Here is a 19,570-nt window from a genome sequence, read left to right as displayed (position 1 = left end):
TTCAGACTGGGAGGCTCTGGCTGAACACACTGTGGTTGGATGCAATGAGGGCTTGGGCATTCAGCAAAACTGCTTCTAAATAGATTAAAAGGATGTAACTCTGATGATAACAGTGTCAGGGTGTCATCACCTGTAGGACACATTATTTCTCCTTAGCACCATAAGACCACCTCACACAGCAGCCGAGCACCAGCGCTGGGTCCTCTCCCAGCCCCTGGGATGGTTGGCAGGAGCTTGGCTGCTGTAATTCCCACCCACTGCCTCACAGTCCTGCCTGCTCTGCTCCCCCTCAGCATGCCAGGAGAACAGGTACGGCCAGGACTGCAGCCAGACCTGCCACTGCTTCAACAATGCCACCTGCAGCCACGTCAGCGGCCGCTGCCTCTGCACTGCCGGCTGGACGGGACCCACGTGCCAGCAAGGTAATGCTTCCCAACCCAGCCTCTTCCCCTGCCAGCCTGTGTAGGGATGCCATTCCCTGGGGCGGGTGGAGTGCCATTCCTGGGGTGGAATGCCACTGCCTCTTACCAAATGTCATCCTGTGGGCAGCTGAGCAGCCTCAGGGGGGTCATGGGCTCCTCTCACTGCAGCAATAACAGTGTTGGTTTGTACCAGGCTGTCCACCCATGGCTCTGGCGGCTGCTGCAGTGCTGTGCCTGCCTTGAGCTGTGCCCTGACTGGCACGTTTGTCCTCCTTTTCCCTCAGCCTGCCCGGCGGGTTCCTTTGGGAAGAACTGCCTCCAGCGCTGCCTCTGCCAGAACGGCGGCACGTGTGACCCGGCCACGGGGGTCTGCGCTTGCCCCACGGGCTGGACCGGGCTGGCCTGCGAGCTGGGTGAGGAGCAGCCAGGAAACCAGCCCCGGGGCAAACGTGTCCTGGTCTGGACTGGTTTTGCTCCGAGGGCCGGGGGTGGGGTGCAAGGGGCTGGTGGTTCGTGTGAGTGGGGTGGTGGGTGCTGGAGTGGTGGGAGCTGGGGCGGTGGGTACAGGACAGTGTCTCACCCTGTGCCCCTGTGCCAGCCTGTGCCCAGGGCCAGCACGGGGCCGACTGCCAGCAGCGCTGCGAGTGCCACCACGGGGGGCTGTGTGACCGCCGGACGGGGCAGTGCCTCTGCCAGCCCGGCTGGACGGGGGACAAGTGCGAGAGCCGTAAGTGGGGCAGGGGGGGCCTGGCCGTGGGCATCGACGGCTGTGTCAGCACCCAGTGCTGCACAGGGAGGGTCTGGGGGCCAGGGAGGGCTTAAGCAAAGACATAAAATTCCGATTTCAGCACTGCAGAGAGCTGTCAGGTGCCCTGGTTTTGCCCTCTACTGTGCTTTCTCCTTCCATAGAATTGCAGAGCGGTTGGGGTTGGAAGGGACCTTAAAGATCCTCCGGTTCCAACCCTGTCTAGTTCCTTTCCTCTGGAGGCTGTCCTGAAAGTGGTGGTGCACACACAGAGGCTGCACAGCAGCTGGTGGGAGAGGGATGGGGTTCCCAAGGGCCCAGACCCCCAGGCATCAGTTCCAAGTGGGGCTGAAGGCAGGACAGCAATCCTCCGTGGTGAAACCTAAGTGCCAAGTGAGGATCTTCCTCTCTCCCATTTATTATAAGGGCATCAGAGGATCATTTCCTTTCCGTTCTTCCTTCCATGTGTCCCTGTTTCACACTGACCCTCAGGGCCTGGCTTTGGTCCCAAGTCCCAGTAGATCATTACATCAGTCCCTCGGTGGTTCCTGTGCCTGCTGTATCCCTAGAGGTGACACACACCCCCTGGCAATCCCCTTCCAATGAGGAAGTGTTGAAAAGGCTCTTGGCCTTCAGAGCAGCAACAGGGACTTCATCACGTATCAGCACACCAAGAAGACGCCCACAGGCTTCTTCCCTTTCAGGAGTCACGAGATCTCTTGGCACATCCTTATATCTGGGTGTAAAGTTCGGAGCCAGCACTTTAGTCTGGCACAAGGGAGCTGCCACCAGCCACTCTCAGGTTTCTTGCTGGGAATGTTTTTCCCTTCAGGAGGCTGGAAACATCTTGCCTGGCAGCTGAGGCTTGGCCACACAACTCATCTCACTGGATCGTGCCACATCCCAAGGCACAGTGTCCCCTCCCAGCGTCCCCACACCTACAGCCCCCAGCAGCAAGGTCCCTCAGCACCAGGCAGTTATAAGCAGTTCTAGAATTTCTTTCAATATAAATTAATGAAAAAACCCACCCCAAATGAAGAAATTATATTAATTTTTAAAAAACCCAAGCTAGAGTCCTGTCCTTGTCCAAGGCTGTATTTCAAGCTGCCTGTGTGAGCACACAGTGAGGTGTGTGCCTACAGAAACTGCTGGCAAAAAGCTCCCATGGCACTTTTTTTGGGTGTAACTTGTCCTCTCTCCCATTTTCATCCCTGCAGCTTGTCCAGAGGGGCGGTTTGGGGCACGCTGTGAGGAGCTCTGTGACTGTGGGGACAGTGTTTCGTGCCACCACGTCACCGGCGCTTGTGACTGCCCCCGTGGCTGGAGAGGCCGGCGCTGTGAGAAGGGTGAGGAACATCTCTGGGCAGGGGGAACCCAGGGAAACTGAGGCTCCTACAGAGTCTGGGGGGGGGGAGGGAAGCTTCATTTTTAATAAGAATTACAAATTGTGGCAAAACATTTTGAGGCTGTGACACAAGGTGCTGCCAGGCTGGCTCGGCACTGTGGGCAAGCACTGGGGCAGGGGCTGCCCCTGGGGCTCTGATGCCTTTCGGGCATTAACCATAACTTAAGACCCAGGCAGGAGGCTCACATCCCAATGTTTGTTTTCCCACAGCCTGCCTGCCAGGTTCCTTTGGGAAGAACTGTGCCAGCCGCTGCACCTGTCCCCTGGGAGTGCCCTGCCACCACGTCACCGGCCAGTGCGGCTGCCCCCCGGGACTGACCGGCTCTGGATGTGAAAAATGTACGGAGACGGCAGGGATCCTCTCACAGCTCTGCTGACAGGCTCTGGAGACGGCAGGGATCCTCTCACAGCTCTGCTGACAGGCTCTGGAGATGGCAGGGATCCTCTCACAGCTCTGCTGACAGGCTCTGGGAACGTGACGGGTCAAGCAATTCCTACAGAAAATGCAGGGGGGAAAAAAGAGCGAGAGCTGTGCCAAGGAGCAACTCCCAGTCTGGCAGCTGGGTGCATGCCTGCAGAATGTTAGCGGGGCAGAGGGAGCCAAGTGGGAAATCAGAGCTGGGTATTTATCCAGAGGATTAGCAGTAAATCAGTATTAAAATGAGCTCCTGTGAGTATGAGCAAGTCTGGAAGAGACAGAGGCATGTGAGCACATTCCTTACCCAGAGGACAGGGCTGGATTTGCTGTGTCCATGTGTGGAGTTTGCGGAAATGCGAGGGCAGGTAGGGCTGGCACAGAAAACAGCATCTAATACCTTTAAGTACTTGGTTTTCCTTTCAATCCAAGTCTTTCCTGGAGTCAGGGAAGCTTTTGCATGTGGGTCCCTTTGCTTTTTGGGTGGCAGAGAACTTTTGCTGTCATAAAAAGCTCCCTAAATCCTGGCTAAAAATAAAAAAAAAAAAAAGAAAAGCCTTGCACAGGGGGGTGGGATAGCTCCTGACCACCTTGGTGGCCCCTCTCCTTAACAGCCTGCCTGCCTGGAACCTTCGGAGAGGGCTGTGCTCAGATCTGCCAGTGTTCTGGAGCCACCCAGGAATGTCACCCAGTCACCGGTGCCTGTGTCTGTGCCCCCGGCTTCCACGGCCCCTCCTGCCAGCTGGGTGAGTCCTGCTCCGTTCCCTCTGTGTCCCTTTTGCAGGTTGTCCCGTCCCGAAATCCCAGTGCTGTGAGTGATGTATGTCTGTGTGTGTGTGTGTGTGTGAGCTCCTGCAGCTTGTTGAGCTGTGGGTGCTTTGGAGCTGCTCTGTGTGACAGAGTGGATCAGAGCTCCAAGGACAGTGCCAGCCTGGCACAGACCCGCTCCCAGCAGAGCTCTCTGCCTGCTCTCTGGGGAAACAGCCGTACCAACACACCTGTGGGTTTTCCCAGGATGTCTGGACCTCGAGCTGTACTTTTAGACGCAGAGGCCGCTGTTTCTTCTCCCCCCAGAGTGCTCCCCTGGGTGGTACGGCCGTGACTGTGAGAGGCCGTGCCAGTGCAAGAACGGGGCCCGGTGTGACCCTGCCACGGGGATGTGCCACTGCCCGCCCGGCTACATCGGCGCCGACTGCGGCATCGGTGAGTGCCGGCTCAGCCGGAGGGGTGGGAGGCGTGGGAGCTTCCTCAGGGGGAGGGGAGCGCTGGGAGCTCCCCCAATTCCCACCTGCCAGCCCTGCTTTGGCCTGACCAAGGTTTTCCTCCTGCAGGATGTCCCGCTGGCCGCTATGGGCAGGACTGTGCGGGGCTGTGCTCCTGCGGGGCCGGCGCTCCCTGTCACCCCGTCACCGGGGACTGTGTTTGCCCACCCGGCAGAGCTGGGCCCACCTGTGAGCAAGGTAACCACCAGCCGTGGGCTCGTCCCGCAGGACGAGCAGGCGCTGCAGGCAGCGGGTTGGGAAAGGTCCTGAGTGGGAACTGATTGCCTTGCCCTGAGATCTCTGCTCGTGGTCCCTGTGCCCACCACCACTGCCTCTTGTCCCGCAGGCTGTGAGAAGCACCGGTATGGGGTGGGCTGCCAGCAGACCTGCTCCTGCCACAACGGGGGCCTCTGTGATGCAGCCGATGGCTCCTGTTCGTGTGCACCTGGATGGACAGGGAAATCCTGCGAATTAGGTAAACCTGACCTGGATTGATCGTCCTGCACCAACCAGGAACTGCAGAGCTTGCTCCATCTGTTCCATACTGGGTCCAGTTTCTGTTTTCCCACCTGTGCCTGTAGTGCCTTATCACGGCTCTCTGAAGTGCAGGAGTGGGGCCGCTGAGCAGCTCTGCCGCTCCCTCTCCCCTGCAGAATGCCCGCCGGGAAGGTTCGGTGCCGACTGCCAGCTCCAGTGCCCCTGCCTGCACAACGGCACCTGCGACCCGGGGACGGGGACCTGCCGCTGCCCCGCGGGGCACTACGGGCCCCTGTGCGAGCACAGTGAGTGGGACAGTGGGGACACCTTCGGCTTTGGGCAGAGGGTGGTTCCATAAAGCTCATCTGGAGAGCAGGACCGCGGGACACGGGTCTGAGACACCAGTGGGCTCTTCCTTTTTCACTGGAGTTCTCAGCAAACCCTGCTTCTGACCTCTGCACGACCCCACAGGCGCAGCAGTGCCATCCCAAGGCAGTTGGGCACACACGTCCCCACTGCCCAGGGGAGCTGGGCACTGAGCAAACACTGCAGAGCTGAACGTGGTGCTCTGTGACCGTGGGCGCCTCTCGAGGAGAAAAGCTCACTGCTTCTCTCTGCTGGGCCCCCGGGGCTCTGCTGCAGCTCGGCTCCGTTCCACCCGCCTGCCCTCTAATGAGCTGTCTCCATCGCAGGTTGTCCCGCGGGTTTCCATGGAGTGGGCTGCCGGGAGCGCTGTGACTGTGAGCACGGGGCCGGCTGTGACCCGACCAGCGGCCGCTGCCGGTGCCCCCCCGGGCTCCATGGGGAGCGATGCCACGCAGGTACTGCCCACCCACCCTCCTGCTCCCCGGGGCACCCCGAGGGGCGAGCCCGAGGGCAGCTGCTCTATCCCTCCTCTCCAACAGGCTGCAAGGAAGGAACGTACGGCGAGGGGTGCCAGCGGCTCTGTGACTGTGCTGGGGATGTGCCCTGTGACCCGGCCACGGGGCAGTGCCTGTGCCCGCCCGGGAAAACCGGTCCCACGTGTGCTGCAGGTGAGCTGAGCCACAGAGGGGCAGGGGAGGGAGGGCACTGAGACGGGGGGAGGGATAGTGAGCTCGAAACTCTGTCTTAAAATGAATGCAAATCCCCTTTTGTTAGAGCTCAGTCCTCATGGAAGGGGTTTTTATTCTGGGGTGTGTCCCCTCATAGAGCAAGAGGGCACCTGAATAGCAGCACTCACCTCTCCAGCCTCTGTTTGTAGCCAGACCTGAACACAAACACTCCTTCAGCCTCCAGAGCCCTTGTTATTAGATCAAAAGGCTGAGGATGAAACACAGAAGGAATACCTTGTTTTTCTGGGGGTACCCTGATGTTCCATGTCATCAGAGCTCAAGTGCAGGCTGGCAGGGGGGAGGGCAAAAAGCTCTCAGCCCTGTTCTGCTCTCAGCCTCCCCTGCAAGCTCTGCCTGCTGCATCCCGGGAAAGGTCTGAGCATTCCTGCTTGGCTGCTGCCACAGGCTCAGGCCTGAGCACCTCTGTGCCCTCTGCAGACTGCCGGCCCACCCACTTCGGCCCTGACTGCCACCTGACCTGCCAGTGTGCCCCCAGCAGCTCCTACTGCAACGCTCGGAACGGGCAGTGCCTCTGCCTGGACGGCCACACGGGACCCACGTGCAGGGAAGGTAAATGCAGGTGCCAGGAGAGCCACTGGCTGTGCCTGGGGGGGAATCCCTCTGCAAAACCTCTGGGACGTGGTGCCCGTGCTCGGAGGGGCAGCGAGGACTGACCTGTCCTGTTTCCCTTCCAGCCACACAGTCCCTGGGACCCACCAGGTCACCACCACCCCTGGAGGGGCTCTGGCTGGCAGAGCACTAGATCCTGCTCCCGGGATTGCTCCCCCAGTGGGACCAAGCAGCCACCTGAAGAAGCCAATGACCTGTTAAGGAACTCATTTATGAGCTGCATGAGCAGCTTTCATCTCCTCACAGCCCCAGCTGCTGCCTTTGGGGTTGACTGAGCGAGGCTGCAGCGCCCAGTATAACCAGTTCACTGCGCCAGCACGGGCTGGCCGTGAGGACACGGGTGCCAACACCAGTGCAGGCCTTCAGCCAGAGACCAGAGGGACCAGTTCAGAAGGAATCAGTTCTGGTTGGGGGACAGTGGACTTTGGCAGCTCGTGACACATTGCTGACCTTCATCTTCTGGGTGCTGGGCTTGGGGAGGGGGCTGAAAATGTGGGCCAAATCAGGTATTTATGCACCAATATTTATGGGAAGCTGGACCACAGAGCATTGTCAGGACTGATGGCTGACCCTGCCCGGCTCTCCTGGGCTTGGGCCTCCTGTGGGTGTACTGCCTCACTTGAATTATTTTTTAAATTTGATTTTGCAGTGTTGTTTTACTGTAAATAACTACTTGCTGTGGGGGAACACGTTGGGCTCCTTGCCCACAGTGCAGGCTGTGCTGGAGCCTGTTTATTATGCCAGGGGTTTATCAGCCCATGGAGCTGCCCGTGTCACCTACTCCACCGAAAAGGAAGCTTAAGTGTGGTAATCGAAGATACTGTGTGGAGACAAAGCACTTGCACCACCTGGTCAATGCACATCCCTATGGGAGTGTCCTCCCCCAGCCTTGGACTCTGAGTCATAGCCAGGGGCTGGGAATGGGTAGAGGCAGGAAAAGCAGCTGGCTCCTGGCTTGGTGATGGGTATGAAGTCATGGCAAGGCTTTGGCTGCCGCCTACAGCAGCAGGGAATGCCACCACTCCAATGCCACTGCTCCAACACCATCACCCTGGCCAGGGCTCCCCCAGCCCCTGAGCCCCTCTGTCTGTTTGCACAAAGCTCTTGGGCAGGGGAAGCCTGAGAGCCAACACTGTCAGAGGAACCCTGGCTCTGCAGAGGGGAGGGACAGCCCTGTCCCATCCCACCCCACCCCATCCCATCCCCACTGTGGCAGCTGCAGCACAGCCCTGCCCAGGCACTTGGCCTTTAAATTATTCCCACAGGGGCCAACTGAAAATAATAAAAGAATTGTTTCTTTTCCTGATGGAATTTATTTTAAGCTGTATATAACTTGTAATTTTGGGCTAATTCCTTTCTTATTTTATTTCTTCCTTAACAGTATTTTTTGCATTAGGTATCATTCTTGTGAAGAAACGATGTTAATATAAGTATGTAGTGAAGGACCAAAATCGTGTCGTTAAGGTTGGATGTTGGATGATGGATAACCAGGGAGTAGGAACATTTTGTCCATGTGCCAAATGCCCCCAGATCAGTCCTGCCAGTCGTGCTGCCAATTCTCCAGACAATCACCCCTTGGGTTCCCTTTGCCTTGAAGTGCCCGGGGCGTTGGAGGAAGGTTCTAGTGATGGCCTTGGCTGGTTGGGAACCAGCACCAGCTCCCCCAGTGCAGGAGGAGGAGAAAAAACACTCTGCCTCAATGGCCTTGCTCCAGGAGAACATGGAAACAGCCTTAAGTGTGGGGATGGATCCATCCCATCCTGCTCCAGCATGAAGCTGAGCTGCAGCTCCGTGACTCCTGAAGCTCAGAGCAAACCATGTGTCTGAGCATGGGACCACAGCAACCCTGTATCTGTATTTTTATATAATGTGTTTTTTTCCTGTTCATATTTCTTAATACAAATTGTTTGTTTCCTCTTTTCACGCTCTGTCTCTCTTTTGATCATATCTCCTTTAATTTAGCACTTATGAAAAATGTTTATTTCTCCACAGAAGAAGAAACAAACAGAAAGCCTGGCTAGGTTTCTATTTAACTTGTCTCAGTCAAATAAATACACCTGAAACCTGCTCCAGGTGACAGCAGACTGTTAGTCAGGGGCTCTGGAGGGTGTTTCCTGAGATGCACATATATATTTGAGAACATGCAGAGGCCGCAGTGATGCCACCAGCAGAATGAAGCTTCTTTTTAGGGCTCATAGTAGGACAAATCTGGCTCCTTGGAAGTGACACGGAGCTGTGCTCAGGGACACCAGTCCCCACTAACAGGGAACATGCTGTTCAGTGGGATCCACGAATTTATTGTTACCCCAATTAAGCCTTTAACAGTTTGATCAGAATAGACATTACATCAATGCTGCCCAAAGCTGGCAGTGTGTGGGGCCATCTCACCCTGAAATTGTAGCTGCCATGTCCCCTGCATGGGGTGGGAGGGCTGAGCACGGCCAAGCCCCTGCCAGAGCCCCCTCCCCGCCTTGGGAGGAGGGAAAGGCAGGTGGGAGCTGCAGCATTGCTTCTTGTCAGGCCCCTGCTTCCCCCTCTGGCTGGAGCATCCCATTCCTGGCCCCAGAGCTGACTCCATGGGAACAACTCTGGCATCCAGTAATTTACCATCACCTCACCTGTGGAGGTCATGGCTGTGCCCAAAGGGACCAAGAATTATTGGGAGGGAAGAAAAAAAATAAAATAGCAGCAGGAGGGAAAACTGGGTCAAGGAATAAGCTGGGCATAGATTTAAGTTGTAAAAACTCCTGGTTGGGGTGTGCTCTCCCCTGACCCAGCTCTCCCCATGCCAGCAGTGCAGCTGCTGCCAGCGGGCACTGGCCCAGGTGACAGCAGGGACGGGGATGGCAGCGCAGGCACCTCACACGGCCCAGAACAGCCACATTTTTTTCAGCCTGAGCCAATTCCTCGGCTGCTCCCAGAGCCTGTTCCGGGTCTCCAGTGCCAGCGGTGCCGGGAGCACTCGGGCGCCGGGTCCCACGGGAAGGAGCCGCTGTCACGGCCGGTACAGAGACCGGTCCTGGGTGATCAGATCTGCCCCTGAGACACACACAGTTCCAGGCAAAAGGCTCTCTGCTCCTTTCTCGCCACGGGCTCAGTCTGCAGAGGTTTGGAGGTCCCTGAGCAGTCCCCAGAGGGTCTCTCTGGCTCTCAGCCTACACGTCGGTCTCGATGCGCAGCCGCTCCATCCGGCGCACGTTGCCCTCCACGGCCGAGCGGCTCGTGATCCGCCGGGCACAGCTCTGGGGGAACCAGCCCCGCTCCCCGTCCCGGAGCCGCTCGCCCCAGCACCACCCTGGGAGGAGAACAGAGCAGGTGACAGCGATGAGGAAGAACCACAGCTCCCAGGGATGCACATGGAATGGGGCCGCACCACCCCCTTCCCACAGAGCTGCCAGCTACAGGCATCTGGGGAAAGCTTGGCTGGGGAGGAGGTTTCTGATTCACTGCCTGTTCTGGGGTGTATTTCTCTGACTTCTGAGGTCTCTTCCAGCCACAGCCTGCACACAGGAGTCACCCCTAATGAATGCAGCAGCTGCCCATGGCAGTGCCACCTCTGTTAGCCCCTGGAGCCCACTGTCACCTGCTGGGACACAGCACCAACTTCCTGCAAACTTCTGCAATTGCTGCAGTCTCAGTTCATGGGGATCACTGGAGGTTCCCCCCGCCCAGCTCTGCCAAGGTCAGCCTGTCCTGGCTGCAGCTCTGCACTCCCGACACTCACCGTCCTCTCCCCCCAGCACCAGGACCACGTCTGCCTGCTGCAGGGAGAGCTCGTCTGCCTCCTTGGCCAGGTAGGCACGGGTGATCTCCACCTGGCTCAGCTCTGTGGAGGACAGGAGACAGCAGGGACCAGTGAGAAGGCACAGCCAGGAGCCACAGCCTGGCACGTGTGGCCAGCCCCCTGCTCGGCTGTGACCCCCGGCTGCCCACCCCAGCACAGCACACTCCCTTCCTGTCCCTGCCCCTTGTCCCTCCCAGCTTGTCAGATCTCCTCTTACAACAGCCGAAGGCATACCCGGAATTCCACTGTGCCTCCCAGGAAATGTATTTAAGGTTAATTGTGGCTGACAACTTAATGTGAGGCAACTCCTGAGGAACAAGGCATGGTACTGGAGTTCTCCTCTCCATCAGCTCCTTTTCCAGCAGGAGCAGAGAATGAGGCAGAAACCTGTGCCTGCAAGGCTCCAGTGTAACAGGTAATCCTGGCAGAGCCAGGTATGTGGTACCTCCTTTGGGAGTGGTGTCAGGCTTCTCCTTCTCTCGGTGCATGAGCGCCGCAATCCACCGGGCCCGGTCACTCCTACCCGAGGGAAAGCCCATATCAGAGAAAGCCTTAGGGACAGAATCCCTGCTGCCAGCAGTAGCTGGGACATTCCCAGCAGGATGAAGGCTTTCCACTCACAGTGTCTCCGCCGACAGCATGATCTCCTCCCGCCGGCCCTCGCTGTCCTTCTCCAGCACCACCCGGAGCAGGTGCCCACCAGCCTTCCCGGGAGCAGGGGACAGTGGATCCGCGCTCTCCACCTTCTCCACGGTGACCTGGTCCAGCATGGCGTAGTTCATCACCGTGTAGTTCTCCTCGCTGTGGTACAGACAGGATTGGCACCAGAGCCGTGCAGGGTCTGAGCTCCCTCCCAGCTCCCAGCCCGGTGGATGAGGCTCAGCGGCACAGCCGGAGCAGCCGCCACAGGTGGGACATGAGCTGATGCCCAGGGTGGGACACGGCTCTGGGTACTTGCACAGAGGCAAAGCCAAGGGCAGTGGGACCAGGCACTTCCCATCTGGCTGACAAGGGATGCCTCAAAAAGGTCAGACCTGGGAAATCTCGCACATTTCTCAGGTGTGTGCTGCTCCGGAAACGGAGATTTAATCCCCTAGTTGTTTTCCAGGGAAAGGAAGGGCCCTCCTCCCGGCCTTACCTCTTCTTCTTGGTGATGATCAGGACGTCGTTGAACAGGAAGAGGTAGCAGAGCCGGCCGGCGCCGCGGCGGAAGATTCCCGCCTCCTCCGAGAGCAGCAGGTGCAGCTCCCCCCGCTTCCGCAGCCAGCGGGACACGGAGATCAGCGGGAAGGGCTGAAACAGGGCCAGGAGAAGGCTGACTTAGTGCCCTTGTCACCAGCAGCTGGCAAAATCAAGCCAAGAACTGAACCTGCAGTGGCCCTGGGGTCACTTGGGATGGACACACCACATGGTTTTTAAGCGCCTTTTCCAAAGGACTTCCCAGGAGCCACTTGGGAAACAGAGCAGCCGTGCAGCCTGCTCCAGCACAGCCCCTGAACTGCAGCAGCAGGTGACACTGTCATGGTTTTTCTGCAGCCCTTCAGAAAGCTGCCTGCATCCGACAGTCCAGTCAAGGCTTCCCAGAAGGATTCCCAGGACAGGCCTGACCTGCCTGAACAGCACACCCCAAAAGACTTCCCGCCACCACTTCCACAAGAACTCACCTTCTTCTTCCCAAATTCCAGCTGTTTCTGCAGGGTGTACATCTGCTCTGTCCTCTCCATAGCCCGAGCTCCCTCATTGCAGCTCTTGACCAGCTGGGAAGAGAAAAACATCACAAGGGAAGTGGAGAAAGGCTGGATGCTGAGCCCATCCATCTGCTGCATCAGTCCCAGTGCTCCTGGTCAAGGGTCACGGGCTGCCCCCCTTCCCTGAGCAGGAGAGACAGCCAAATCTTGGCACAGGCTTCAAGCCAGGTTTGGGAAAAGGCAGTGGGATGCTCTCCAGGAGAGAGAGATGCCACATGTGCTCTGCCTGGAGAAGGACTAAAGTGAACCTGCACCAAAATAAAGCTTCACCAAGGAGCAACACGAAGAGCAAGAATCAATCATCTGAGGAGAGGAGGTAAATGTAGGAGGAGGGACAATCAGACAGAGGGGAGGACACTGCTTGGATGTGTGAGTGGGACAGACCAGGAGCAGCAGGAACACACTGCCAAGGGCTGGGCTTCTGGGGGACAGAAGTGGCACACTGGTGGCCACAATCTCCGTGGCCCATTGCCCTCTGTGCCTGACCATCGGATGGGAAAGCAGAGGGAGATGAGATCCAGGAGCACAGACAGTGCTCCTGTGCTCCACACTTGGCTCTGCTTCACTCACTGCCCTCGGTGAGCAGGGGTTGGTCTGCTGGCACCTCGAGGGATCTTCCAAGAGGAGGAGATTCATGGAGATGATGACACCAAAGAGAAGGAAAAACATGGGCCAAAGAGGAAAGAAGAAAAGAGGACGAGGAAGAGGAAAAAGCAAGATCAGGTGGAAAAGGTGAGAAGGGAGAAGAGGTGTTCATCCAGCAGCTGTTTGGAGCAGAGGAGACTCAAGTGAACCGATGCTGGGAGGAGACTGAGAGGCTGGAATGTCAGGGTTGGAGCAGCACACTGGAAGGCTTGCTGGCAGTAGGACAGGTGGAGATGTGGCAGCCTCACCTTGCTGATGGCCTTCAGAGCCCGGGTGGCAGCTCCGTACGCTGCAGTGTGTGCGTTTGTTTGCTGACGGACCGTCTGGAATTCCAAGACAGGGCGCTTTAGTGACACTGCCCCACAGGGAATGGCACACCAGCTGCTTCCCTGGGATTTCAGGATCTGACATGGGCTCGAGCCGTTCCTGACAGTCAGCCTGGCAGCGGGACAGGCACGTGGCCAGAGCAAGGTTTAACAGTGCTGGGAGCTGTGACCCTGGTTCCTGCTGGGGCTTTCATGCCTCATAAGTGCCTGACTGGCACCCCAGCAGCCCCCTGGCCCTCACCCCTGCAGCCACCACAGACTGGGAGCAGTTACTGGATATCCCATTCCAACAGCTTTGCCATTTAAAGCAGATTTCCATGAAGAATGCAAGACCTGCTTTCCCTTCTGGGGCTGCCTGACCACTCAACAAACAGGACACTTGTGCCACCCTATCCTGGAACCCAGATATGGCACAAAGAACCTCAGGTTACTCAAGTGAGTGGCACCAAGACATGAAGTGTTATTCTCAGAGCTTTAGGCTGCACATCTGACATCCCCAAGAAAGAGATCACTCTGGATCTAAATCTGAATACAGGCTCAGCATCCTGGCCTCAGCTCCCAGAGGGATTGAAGTCCAAGCAGAGGCTGACCTGGGCTCCACAAACCAAAGAAGGGAGTAACAGTCACCTCTTCAGAGGAATCAAGCAACGCCACCATGTGGCTACTTACATCTAAGAGCAGAGGAAGCCGTGTTACCCTCTGCATGGGGAGAATGAGAAATGAGATCATTGGCAGGCCTCCACACTCTGGTTTCCTTTCAATTTGTTTCAGAGTCTCTTTAAATAAGGGGTTTGTGGTTCTGAAACAGGACAAGAAAGATCCATTAACTCTGTTCTTCTATAATCAAGATTTTCCAGCAGCTTTCCATGCAGAGCGGTGATGGCACGGTCTCTGGTGCTTGCTGTCACTCTGCTGGGCTCAGAGCACCCAGCTGGGTGGAAGAGGGACCAATCCCTCAGTGGGTGGTTGGAAAAGCACCCAAAGATAAATGGTGAGTCCACCAAAAGCTGGTAAAGCCACAGATGTACCAACCGTGGACTCAGACTTGACCTGTAGCACCAGCAGGATCTGAACAGTCTCCACACGAGTCCCTAATGCACCACACGAGTTATTGACCTCTGCAATCCCTGAAGCCCAGAGCCCCTGGGAGGCAATTCCTTGGCCAGCCCAAGCCCTGTACTCACAGCAGCTTATCCAGTGTCCTCTGCTGATAGACTTCATTGGAGCAGTAACTGATGTAGGGGTTGAAGTGGTTCGAGGCATGTTCTTCCACTATGTCACTGATGTCAGGGATCAGGAGGTTTTCCTGGTGGCGCTTCTCTAAGTCTTCAAAGAAGCTGAGGAGAGAATTTAAACAACCTCACTACATGACTCCTTAGGGCCAGACAAACTGGGTGTTCCCCCTGCAACTTTGGCCCAGTTTTCCCAGTGGAGATGGGGCCCTGATCCCTTCTGGCAGGTCAGCTCCAGCAGCTGAGACACCCACACCTTCCCCAGACACAGGCACTTCCTTCGTTCCCGCACAGGGTCCCTCCTCCACTTCAGCTCTCCATGAGGATTGGTTTCTGCTCCACTGGGAAGCTGTAAGGCCTCAACGCCCCCGCAGCCATTCCCAGGGCTGCTGCATCCTCCTCCTGCTGTTCTGCCACACGGACACAGCTCTCCCAGCCCTCGCTCCCGAAGTGTTTGCTCCCCAGCTCCCAGGGAGCACCCTCAACAGCGCAAGGGATGGTTGTTTTTGCATGACAAATAAAGGGAGCTCAGAGATCCCCCCCGGCCTGCCTGGTCCCAGCCCCCGCCGTGCCCCCACTTGCCTCGTGCTGACCGTCAGGATGTCCCCGATGTTGGAGAAGAGGTGGTGATGCTCCGTCTGCGTCATCGTCTCCTTCAGCTCCTCCGAGCGCATGAAGTGGCCCACCAGGACAGTCAGGCTGTGCATGTAGGAGTACTCAGAAGTGATGATCTCAAACATTGCCTGGACAGGGCAGGGCAGGGAAGATGCAACAGCACAAACTGACTGAGCAAAGCAGGGAATTAAAACCTGCTAAATCTTATTTACGTTCAGTTGGCACAAAGCCACTGGAAATGACTTGGCTCCAACAGTTCGGTGTGTTCCTTCTATCACCTCATGCATGGCCTGGCCAACACCAATAAACTCAGTGTGTTTTAGGATGATACTCAAGTCATTGATAAGCCACAGCTTATTACACTGACAAAAGTAACAATAATAAAAATTAATGAAAAAATTAACAATTACTTCAGATGTTTTCCCTTCCAGTGGCTATTTCCCATCAGCATCCTCTGGAGCTGCCTGTTTCCCCAGCAGGCCCTTCCAGCACTACCCAGTCCCAGAGTAGTTGGAAGCAGCAGCAGCACCACGAACTGAACTGAACTCGAGCTGAGCCCAGCCCTGCTCAGAGCTGACCCCTGACACAGGCACAGTCCCACAGCCTGTGGTGTCTACACTGCCCTGCCAGGCATGTCCCAGGCTCCTCTCACCTCCTGCCTCTTGCGCTCCTCGGGGCATATCCTCTGCAGGATGCCTGCTTCCAGAACCTGCGGGAGAGAGGCTGGGATGAGCAGGAATGATGGTCCTTGCACGCCCTCTAGTGCGGTCCAGGGCTCTGCCAGCCACCCCATCGCACAGTCACTCAGCACACCATCACATACCCCCACACACCATCACATACCCCCCCACACCACCACACACCATCACATACCCCCACACACCATCACATACCCCCCCACACCATCACATAACCCCCCACACCACCACACACCATCACATACCCCCACACACCATCACATACCCCCCCCACCATCACACATCATCACACACCACCAGCACTGCCCACCATCACACACGCAGAACATGCGTGTCCCAGCTGGGGCTGGACAGCCCAGAACATCCCGTTGCAAAGACTAAAGCTGTGGAATTATGCCCTCACAGCTTTCAGCCCCTCTGGGCTGGGGCTGGGCTGCTGCCCCTACCTCCGGGAGCTGGCTCCAGGTCACCTGTGCCGGGCGGTAGCTCTGCACCACAATAGCAGCACCCAGAGGGGATGGCTCCTCTGGGATGGATTCCTCCCGCAAATCCTCGTCTGACTCATGGCTGACAGAGTTCAGCCCTCTCTCACGGATCTCCTGATACAGCCGGGGCTCTGCAGAGGAAGAGGCACGAGGTCAGCACAGCCTCTCCCAGCCACGGCCCACGGCTTCCCTTGGGCCACGGCCGCCTCGCCCCGCCAGCCACGAGCCCGGGCTGGCACCTCCCTGCCGAGGTTGGACTTTGCACAGCACTGATTACCCAGCAGCTCCCACTCCCAGCAGCCGCCTGCAGCCAGGGCACCGCACGCAGCTCTCCCATTTTCCCTGGGACCAAGCTGGGAGCGGTCCAGCTGCAAGCACGGCAGCCACCGGAGTGTCATCCACCCCAGGAGGGGGAAAGCAGGGCAGCAATGCTCCACAAAAGCCATGGCCCCAGGCCAGGGACAAGCAGCAGCACACATGGGAAAGGTCCTTGCAGGGATTTGCTTCGCTGAGCAGGGCCCAGAGCCCCACGAGCAGAGGGGACCCGCAGCACTCACGGTCCTTGAACGAGCCGCCGCGCTTCTGCACCCGCTTCCGCCCAAGGGTTCTCTGCAAGGGGAACAGGAGAACATGCTGTGGTTACTGCACTTCTGTGTCCCTGGGAAAACTCCTTCAGGAACGGGGGCAGTTACCTGTGCCAGTCAGCCCACACCACCCTGTTCTTTCAGCCTGGTTTTTGTCTGAGCTCTGTTTGCCTTCCTCAGGTGACTCAGCCTTCACCTCGTGTTATAAGGGTCACACTCTGTAGTTACACCGCTGCCTGTCACATCTCCCTCGCACCTGGACTTTGCCTGCTCTGGAGTCTCCCTTTCCCCAGACCTGCTTCACCCATGTTTGTGTACAACTAGAGTTGCTCACCTGAGCCCCACCCTGCAAACATCCCACAGCCGCCTGCCAAGTGGCCCCGGAGCAGCCAGCTCCACTCTTCATGAGAGCCATGGCAGCTATTCCCAGCTCTCCAGGGACCTGCAGCACCTGCTGGTGACATGGAGCTTCCCAAGGCAGCAGTCACGTCACCAGGCTCAGCAGGGCCTGCCAGCTCCACAACCGACCAGAGTTGTGGGAGAAAGACCCGGCAGATCCCCTGACAGTACCAGGAAAGCAGGACCCCATCCCTGCCTGACAGCAATGGGGTGACAGCGGGTGCCAAACCCACCTTGTTCCTGCCGGGGCTGCGGTCGGGCAGGGCACTGCCCTCCTCTGACAGGGGCTTCAGCGAGGGGACGGCCTTGGCCGGCTCCGGCTCCGCGCCCAGGCCCTTCATGGCCGCGCGGTAGGACATGTTCCTCAGGTTGCGCTTGAGGGCCCCTCCGCCATCCTCCTCATCCTCCGCCTCCAGGGAGACGATGGGGACGACTGCCCGCTTCGGGTCGGGGCTCAGGGGCTCCCGGCTCGCCCCAGATGCTGCGAAGCTCTGGTGTCGGGAGGGGCTGTTCTTGGGCTTGGAGGAGACAGCCAAGCTCTTGGGGATGAGCTGCTGGGTTCCCACCTTCAGCGCGGCCGGGCTGTCCGTGCTCAGGATGATGCGGCGGGGATCGGCTGAGGGGGGAGAGCCCAGCACCGAGAGCGGGGCGGTGTCGGGTGCCCTGGTGGAGCTGTGCCTCCCAGGGGAAATGGCGAGGCTGGGGTGCTCTGGTCGCACGGGGTGGCATCGGTACTCCAGGAGTAAGGCCTTGTCATCCACAGAGCTGCCAGGGGGGCTCCGAGACATGGCGGCGGCCCAGGGAACCAGAGAGCTGAGGAAGACAGACAGACAGACAGCTGAACACCTCCCATGAGGCAGTGAGAATTTACAGTGAGCCACGGGGAACCTCAGGACAGCACAGGACTCAGCCTGTGCCTTCCCTGAGTGCTCCGCAGGCAGAGCCTGTACGGGCACACTCGTGGTGCTCTCGCTGCCCATGCACCTCTCAGGGCCACCCAGGTGCCAGGCCCAGGCTGGCACTCCTGCAGAGGGAGCAGGATGTGGCCGAGCTGTGGGAGCAGCCAGGCCGTGCCGCAGGCACCGGGCAGGCTCAGACCTGAGCGAGCAGCCGGGCAGGCCCGGAGCCCCACCGAGCCCCGCTGCTGCTGCTGCCACACCTCTATGTCCCCTTAATCCCCTTCGGGAATGGGGTGCCTCCAGCCACCATGGCCAGCCCTCCCCTTCCTGAATTCCACCTCCCCCAGGCTGAGGTGCTCTGAAATCCCTGGCGGCGCCTCCCTGTGACCCCCGGGCTCCTCCAGGCTCGTACCTGCCCCACGCTGCTCCGAGGAACGGCTCCACACCGCCCACAAAAACACCTGCCTGACTGCCCTGAGCTCCTCGGCCAGGGCTAAGCTTACTCACCCTCTCCTGTGCCACCCCACGCACTGTGCACCTATGGGACCGTGCACCTATGGAACTGTGCTCCCATGGAACACTCAGCACATTTTACACCCACCCTGTTGCATAATTTCAGGAGAAACGATGGTTTAATTGCCCTCAGCTGACCCCATTGTGTGCCATCTCCAAGCTGTTCCTTTTCAAAGGCCACAGACCAGGAAACAAACCAAGACTGGACCGTGCATTTCCCTGCATCAATGACTGGCAGAAGGACAACACAGACCCATTAACAACAGCTCATTTGATGGAGATGCTGCTTATTCCCCCCGACCGACACAGGCCTCTTGGCCAGAGGTCTGCCAAGTGTCCTGGGATGAGGCAAGCGCCACATTCTGCTCTTAACCCCATCCTGTCTGAGGATGAAGCTCATAAACAGGCCCGATTCCAGAGGCTCCAGGTGCTGCAGCATCCACAGCTCTCGGTGCTGGAGTGGAGGGTCGGTGGGCACGCAGGGCATCGACCCCCCCATGACACTGCCCACGGCGGCACATGGGCACAGGCTGCCGGGGCTCCAGCCCCGTTACTCGGTGCTTCCATCCCCGCGTGCCCCGTGCTGGGGTGCAGCGGGCAGGGCTCCCCGTGGGCCGGGAGCACGGCGGGACACGGCCCCGGGATGAGCCCAAACCTCCCCGGCACCGCAGGACTCCGAGCCCCGCGCCCTGCAGCCGGGAGGGAGCCCCGGGAGGACGATTCCCGGCTGCCCGCGGGAGGTGCGGGGCGGGCGGGGAGCGCCGGTGCCGGTCCCGGAAGGCGCCCGACAGCCGCTCCCCGGGGCCGCCGCCCGCCCGGCCCCGGAGCCCCGCTCCCGGTCCCGGTCTCTCCCCGCGGTCCCCGACCCCGCCGCAGCGCCCCGGCCCGACCCCCCGGCCCCGCACCTACCCGCGCCCCTCGGAGCCAGCGCGGCGGCGGCGGGACGGGACGGGACGGGACGGGACGGGGGCGGGCGAGGGGAGGGACCGGGGAGGGATCGGGGCGGGACCGGGGAAGGGCTGGGGAGGGGCTGGGGAGGGAGAGGGCCGGCCCCCGGAGGCACCGGGAGGGGCGAGGGGGCCGCTCAGAGCCCGCACCTGCAGCCGGTGCCCCGCACATCCCGGCTCCGAGGAGCGCTCTGCTCCCTTCCGCGCCCTGTCCCGGGTCCGGCCCTGCTTCCTGGGAGTGAAAA

General features: G+C 58.9%; 2 protein-coding genes across 4 annotated transcripts in view; one reads left to right on the top strand and one right to left on the bottom strand.

Moving 5' to 3' along the window:
• Positions 1–8,371, top strand: part of MEGF6 (multiple EGF like domains 6) — a 71,243-nt gene extending 62,872 nt beyond the window's left edge. The window contains exons 23-36 of the mRNA XM_017831150.1: positions 294–422; positions 707–835; positions 1,021–1,149; positions 2,385–2,513; positions 2,783–2,911; positions 3,602–3,733; positions 4,062–4,190; positions 4,319–4,447; positions 4,596–4,724; positions 4,903–5,031; positions 5,419–5,547; positions 5,632–5,760; positions 6,259–6,390; positions 6,516–8,371. Coding sequence (XP_017686639.1) covers positions 294–422; positions 707–835; positions 1,021–1,149; positions 2,385–2,513; positions 2,783–2,911; positions 3,602–3,733; positions 4,062–4,190; positions 4,319–4,447; positions 4,596–4,724; positions 4,903–5,031; positions 5,419–5,547; positions 5,632–5,760; positions 6,259–6,390; positions 6,516–6,583 — 1,751 coding nt within the window. The 3' untranslated portion in view covers positions 6,584–8,371. The remainder of the gene's footprint in view (positions 1–293; positions 423–706; positions 836–1,020; positions 1,150–2,384; positions 2,514–2,782; positions 2,912–3,601; positions 3,734–4,061; positions 4,191–4,318; positions 4,448–4,595; positions 4,725–4,902; positions 5,032–5,418; positions 5,548–5,631; positions 5,761–6,258; positions 6,391–6,515) is intronic.
• ARHGEF16 (Rho guanine nucleotide exchange factor 16) lies at positions 8,353–19,348 on the bottom strand. Of its 3 annotated transcripts, XM_017831186.1 has the most exons (16): positions 19,288–19,339; positions 18,467–18,609; positions 17,200–17,779; positions 16,541–16,592; positions 15,945–16,114; positions 15,453–15,509; positions 14,768–14,928; positions 14,138–14,290; positions 13,623–13,752; positions 12,876–12,950; positions 11,899–11,991; positions 11,373–11,527; positions 10,856–11,035; positions 10,680–10,753; positions 10,175–10,276; positions 8,353–9,745 (listed from the first exon to the last, which is right to left on the bottom strand). In XM_017831186.1, the coding sequence occupies exons 3-16, from the start codon at positions 17,752–17,754 to the stop codon at positions 9,606–9,608; spliced, it is 2,097 nt and encodes a 698-aa protein (XP_017686675.1). In that variant the 5' UTR covers positions 17,755–17,779; positions 18,467–18,609; positions 19,288–19,339; the 3' UTR covers positions 8,353–9,605. The 3 variants fall into 3 exon arrangements, with proteins under 3 accessions (XP_017686675.1, XP_017686674.1, XP_017686676.1); XM_017831185.1 differs by lacking the exon at positions 18,467–18,609 and having other exon boundaries at positions 19,288–19,348; XM_017831187.1 differs by lacking the exons at positions 18,467–18,609; positions 19,288–19,339 and adding an exon at positions 18,278–18,443.
• Between the last annotated feature and the right edge of the window lie 222 nt (positions 19,349–19,570).

The sequence above is a fragment of the Lepidothrix coronata genome, unplaced genomic scaffold (genome assembly GCF_001604755.1).
Source record: "Lepidothrix coronata isolate B3197 unplaced genomic scaffold, Lepidothrix_coronata-1.0 Scaffold188, whole genome shotgun sequence".
In the NCBI taxonomy this organism is placed as follows: Eukaryota; Metazoa; Chordata; class Aves; order Passeriformes; family Pipridae; genus Lepidothrix; species Lepidothrix coronata.
This window is presented reverse-complemented; position numbering and strand designations above follow the sequence as displayed.

Excerpts from the sequence above, each read along its gene's own strand:
- ARHGEF16 (XM_017831185.1), bottom strand. The coding sequence starts at position 17,754 with ATGTCTCGGAGCCCCCCTGGCAGCTCTGTGGATGACAAGGCCTTACTC. Across the intron at positions 14,291-14,767 it reads ATCCTGACGGTCAGCACGAG|CTTCTTTGAAGACTTAGAGA; the intron begins GCAAGTGGGGGC and ends TTCTCTCCTCAG. Across the intron at positions 12,951-13,622 it reads GGCTTCCTCTGCTCTTAGAT|ACGGTCCGTCAGCAAACAAA; the intron begins GTAAGTAGCCAC and ends TTGGAATTCCAG.